Consider the following 6,000-nt stretch of genomic DNA (forward strand, 5'->3'; position numbering starts at 1 on the left):
ACACACACACACACACAGACACACACACACCACCCCGGGGACACCTGAAAAAACATTCAGCATCTCACCAACCCCATACTGTGCGGACACACACACACACACACACACACACACACACACAGCGCTCAAACTTCTACTGACAAACGCTAAGTACTTTCAGCACTAGCAGTGTTATTGATGACTGATTATCACATGAGTGAACAAACTCTGAACATTTCATCAGCCACTTTAACACAACCAAACCATTCACTGGCTCACTCAACATACTGAGCAAATAGATGTATTTTTTATTACGAGTACATTATTTTAAAATGATGTGCGCTACACGAACAAGAGAGTGAATGTGCTTGAGCAGGGATGTGAAATATAATCGATTCAATGCCTCACGATTCCTCCTTGAAAGATTCTGCATCAGTGCCAGATATCTCTAACACATTAAGCCTAGTGGGGTTTTTTTTTCATTTATGATGGCTGAATTGGTGATGCATAATTTAAAAAAATGTTTTAATTATTTTATTCAAAATTCATAATATTTGAATGCAACTGAATATTAATACATTTTATACAGTCATAGCCCGAGTAAATATTAGCTTTCGAGTATGGTACGATACAAGTATGGAATAAAACACTTAGGGACATGCTGTTAGAGGAAAATAATCAACAATGAAGCACTGTTATCAGCCCAAATTTTATATTATTATGTCACGAAGTGTTTTTTTTTCTTACACTACAAGAATTTGTCAATAATTATAGTTAAAAAAAATTAACGAATGACACATCATACTTTCCATCTTACTTATCCATTTATAGTTATATTTAATGTTGTGGAATGTTAACAAAACAAGTTAGGTCTTTGTATATTACAATATAAGTGTTATATTGTATATAATGAAAAACCGCAAAGTGTAAACTCCTCTGTCCTGAAGATGTCGGAAAACGTAAAGTTACAGTTTCAGCATTTAACAAAGCGCTGACCCTGGAGACTCCTTCCATAAATGTTAGATAAACATCTCCTTACAGAAAAAGTCACCATATAAACGACTGCCCATGCTTTTTAACCTGTGAACGAGCTGTTACTATAGAAACGATAAAGAACGAACGCATTAATACAAACCTGTGATTTGCATCTGCACTACTGTCAGAGATACTGTTATAGGAAATGAATTAACACCTTCTGACCAATCAGAATCCAGAATTCAGAAAAAAAAGCATTCAAAATGTAAATTTTTTTTGTAAGAGTTAGTACTGTTAGTTAAGGGAACAGTAACAAAGCTTGTGGTCATAAATCAGCACGTTTTATATTAGAAATGATGACATACCTGTCACTGGCAGCACCTGGAGACTCTGCCCCCAACCTGCATCGCTCCAGCTGATTGGCCACGATCTGCCTCTCCACCTCAAGCTCTCTGGTCAGACGTTCAAACTGGAGCTCCTACGCCGCAGCGCAAAGGTGACAAACACAAAAAAGTTTGATAAATGTGGAATTTATGGAAAAAAAATATATTTTTAAAGGTTTTTAGGGACAGAGCCATTGTGTGTCCTTGTCACAAGTTCAGTGAAGGCAAAGTTTCATACGGAATCCTGCTGATGATACTGTCCTGACCCTCGCTGTCTCAGAGGCTGTCCTCTGCCTCCTCTCCTGTGTGTGTGTGTGTGTGTTGCATTTGCGACAACTGTGCTGTGTGTGCCTCTCTGAAAACAGCTCATTAATGCAGCTGCTTCAGACACACACACACATACACACACACTGAGAAGACAGGTACACCATTGAAAATAATTTCTTGTGTTTCGTTTAACCACTAAGCTTTTTGCATTCCTCGCTTGGACCAATAATTTGAATAGAGAAAAAATATACAGTACATGAACAAAAAAACGTAGAATAAAAACGTGAGAAGTCACGCTGATGTGCTACTGATTTGTTTGTGCTGCGAGCTGCCTGTCACAACACGTCTCCACCATTCGGCTCACTGCTCGCCGTGACAAAGCCAGTCTTGTGGACTGGATTCAGGGCATATACGTACGAGAACCAAACACACACACACACACACACACACACACACACACACACAGTGATATTGCTGTTTTTATGAAAGGTTTCTATTGACTTTCTATTCACTACATCTAAGCTAGGGTCTATATGATATACTAGCTTTCTGATAAAATCAGCCCCTCAGCTGGTTACGAGATTATTTATTTTGGAGGGAAGAAAATCGCTGATAAACAGCACCGATCATGTCTGGGCTGGGAGATATGACGAAAATATCATATCACGATACACAAAATGCATCACAATATACAGGTTTGCTAAATCACCGCCAGCAAAACAGTAGTGCTGCATTAAAACAAACAAAAACTCAAATCAAAATACTAGGGAAAAGTTCTCAATCAAATCAGCTGCTTCCAATCCCAGCTTGTAATAGCTGTTAAAAATCCTAGAGATAGATATGAAAAGTGATTCATGGTATAATTTATCATGATATCGATATTATCATGAAAGAAAGGTGTTTTATTTATTTATTGATTGATTGATTTTTATAAAATGTATTATTATAATTATTATTATTACTATTATTAGTAGTAGTATTATTAAATCGAAAAACTGCATTCATTTTAAACCACCGTCTAAACAGATGGGTTTTGTTTAGCATATCGAAGAGAGTACTTTAGCTAAGAAATTGTACTTTGTATAATAACAAATTGTCATCCTTAAACATTTTTATTTGAATTTAAATTGTTGTGTCTCATAAAAAATCAGGTCCAACGTTTGTAAAAAAAAAACAAAACAAAACAAAAAAAAAACCTCCGTCGTCCGTCGACAGAAAAACAAAACAAAAAACACAACGCGATTTGAACATTAGCTATGTTTCCATCCATGTATTTTTACGTGAATTTTAGGACATTGTTAAAAAAACCCCCAAAAAACGGAAACACCTGATGCGAATAAAATCCAAAATGCAAATAAAAAAAACATGTGTGCTAAATTGAGGCAGATCATTTTTGTAGTCAATAAGAAGACATGGGCATAAACTGCGATGGAAAGACGTTTACAGAATAAATTTCTCTCAACGCGCATCAAAAAAGTAACGTGACTTTGCCTTAACAGGTCGTGTGATTGGACACTCGGCTCAGAAACGTGTCGATACTTTGCGCAAGTTTCCCGGAAGTGACGATTTTGTTCTCTTCAACACATCAAGGATGGAAACGGTGCTTTATTCGCAAATGTTTTTTTTGTGAAATTCCAAGTTAAAATTCGCATCTTGGATGGAAACATATCTACTGATACACAGATGTTGATCTGTGCAAGTCAGGTAAATACATCAGCATTAAAATGACAGAATATCATTACGCCTAACATGGCTCGTTGATGATAAAAACAGAACGTTTAAAGATGATTAGACAGAAGAGTGAGCGCTTATTCTCTGTTTTACGTTCAAAACAGAATATGAACAGTGAGAAGTGGTTATCTGAAGCGCTAGTGCCAAAGCTGTCTCTTTTATAGCCATGAGTTATTCATGTTATGTCAGGAATGCACACAAAAGGGGCGGGGCATGCGGTGTTTAATAACGGGCTAAAAACGTTTTGTGTTTTGAGTTAACGTTGATGTGTTTCTGAATTTTCTGTTGCATTTATTGTTTGGTTTGTTCATGTGATTTGCACTTAACTCTGTGATTTACACAGGTGTTCATTATTTTCCTTAAAATCATCAGTTTATACAAGCATTAGTTTTTAAAAAAATTTTACATGTCACTGATGCTATATTAATGCTGAAGCTCACGGTGTTAAATAATGTCTGTTAATGGTACCTGAAGGTAACCTGTTAGTAAGAAATATATTTTAAAAAAGTGTGTGTATGTGTGTGTGTGTGTGTTTTCGTACCTGCTCTTTGACGGAGGCCAGGATGTTGGTGGTGGTGCTTTCCATCTCCATCTTATTGGCGCTGGTTCCTTCCTCACAGCTCTGCACCTCCTCCTCCTCTGCCGCAGGCCCCTGCTCAGGAGTAGGCATCGTCCCTACACACACACACACACACACACACACATTGTGAATGTCCCACTGAGATATTATTAATCACCAGCTTCACAATAAGAGCTTCGTCTCAAAATCAGTAATAACCTGTCAGCTGTTTCAATTATACCATTCTTGGCAGTAAAGCCAATCCAACTCGCCATCAGCTGAGAGGCCTGGATCTGTGTGTGTGTGTGAGTGACGCTCTGCAGGCCTTCGCTCCTAGCGATCCTCAGCATACAGCATAGCTGCGTGTTCCAGAGAATGAGGACGTGAAGGGGAAATGTGTTCGGTGTGTCATCCAACAGCTCAGCAGGTGAAACCACCACAACACAACCTGTTTCCCCTCCAGACCCCGTCGCGCTCGACAGAAGGGAAAAATAACCAGAATCACACACACACACACACACACACACACACACACACACACTGATCCACACTCTCCCAACACATTCTGCTCATCTTGCTTTTCATACCTGAACTCAAACAATTTTTCCCTCAAACAAATCGAGACTCATCTTTTCCCGTTTTTTTCTAGTTTTATTTTTGTATTTTAAAATGATTGAAACAAAAAGTATTATTTGACCCATAATTAGAGATGGCACTCATGCGATACCCGGTATCAGTATTGACTTGCTCCCAGAAAAAAAAAAAAAAAAAAAAGCTGGATCGGATATCAGAGAAAACAGATCGGATATCGGATCCTGACTGGAATTGGATTTGGAAAAGAAGTGCAGTTTTGGAACAGGAAGTGTTTACATACACAGCGTTTTTGGTTTTGGATTGATTTCTATTTATACATTATCATATTTACAGTGTAAGTGATTTTTGTGGGAAAGAGTTCGACTGCGAAGCGACTCAGTGTAAAAACAAAAAGCATTTTACAGCTGGGTATTTAAAGAAAACGATACTGGATGGGTATCGATATCAAAGGTTTAAGTATTGTTATCTGAAACAAAAAAGTGGCATCATGTCATCTTTAATATAAATCAATTTTTTTTTAAAACAGCACTACTTAACATAATGTTTATGTTAAAAAATAATAGTTTCTTTAGTACTCACTGTTATCTGCTCCAAGCCCCTCCCCTTTCATTTATCATTTTATTTTTACTGCGTGTTGTTTATTTCATAGTTGAGTTGAGTTATGTGTCACTCATAAAGCTTAAGGAACAGTGTACGAGTTATGAGCGACTGTCTTTTTGAACATCTTGAGCAATGGGCTGAAAAGATCACTAAACTTAGTGTATGCGATTTGAGAATTGTTCTTTATTTTGTTGGAAAATGAATCTAGATCTAGTAAGAAAAGATTAAACCAAGAGCATTAACTGTTTTACCCTGAAAGTGCACCTGCCTTTAATAAAGCATCCTTGGAAACCCATTAGAAGCTGAGAGAAGCCGGTTAATAAGTCGTTAAACACACGTCTTTGGAACACACTCTTGAAAAGACACACACACACACACACACCCCTATATAAACATACAATACATATCTACCACCATGGAAAAGGAACATAATTAATATGTATAATAAATGAATACATAATAAATCTATAATGTGCTATACAGATTACAAAAACTGTTTCACTTCACACACACACACACACACACACACACACACATTCTAAATCATCTCAGATCTAAATTAAATTTCATCCTGCTCTTTGAGGCTCCCTGTACACGCTGAATATCTCTCTTTCCTTGGAGAAGAATACGTTATCCAAGCAGGCAAAATAAGTATTTAACTTCTGGAAAAGAGCTTCTGCCAAGCGCTGTCATAAATACGCATCCTCACAATATAAATCAGTTTAAAAGGAATAAGCATCATAAAGGCCTGACACCCACTGTGTTAGCTTTAACAAAACTAAAATCCATTTCAAAGTCATTTGAGGGAAATTACTCATTTTTGCTTTGTAATAAGTTTGTTCTTGTTCATGTTTATCAGAGGATAACATCTAAGAGGGCCATGTCATGTCACTGAGATCAGTACAGAATGTT

General features: G+C 37.1%; 1 protein-coding gene across 1 annotated transcript in view; it reads right to left on the minus strand.

Moving 5' to 3' along the window:
• Nucleotides 1-4,427, minus strand: part of pkp4 (plakophilin 4) — a 28,032-nt gene extending 23,605 nt beyond the window's left edge. Inside the window, exons 1-2 of the mRNA XM_053638206.1 lie at nucleotides 3,877-4,427; nucleotides 1,320-1,432 (exon numbers count right to left, since the gene is read on the minus strand). Coding sequence (XP_053494181.1) covers nucleotides 1,320-1,432; nucleotides 3,877-4,005 — 242 coding nt within the window. The 5' untranslated portion in view covers nucleotides 4,006-4,427. The remainder of the gene's footprint in view (nucleotides 1-1,319; nucleotides 1,433-3,876) is intronic.
• Nucleotides 4,428-6,000: the final 1,573 nt, after the last annotated feature.

Source organism: Ictalurus furcatus, chromosome 12, assembly GCF_023375685.1.
Source record: "Ictalurus furcatus strain D&B chromosome 12, Billie_1.0, whole genome shotgun sequence".
NCBI classification, from domain to species: Eukaryota; Metazoa; Chordata; class Actinopteri; order Siluriformes; family Ictaluridae; genus Ictalurus; species Ictalurus furcatus.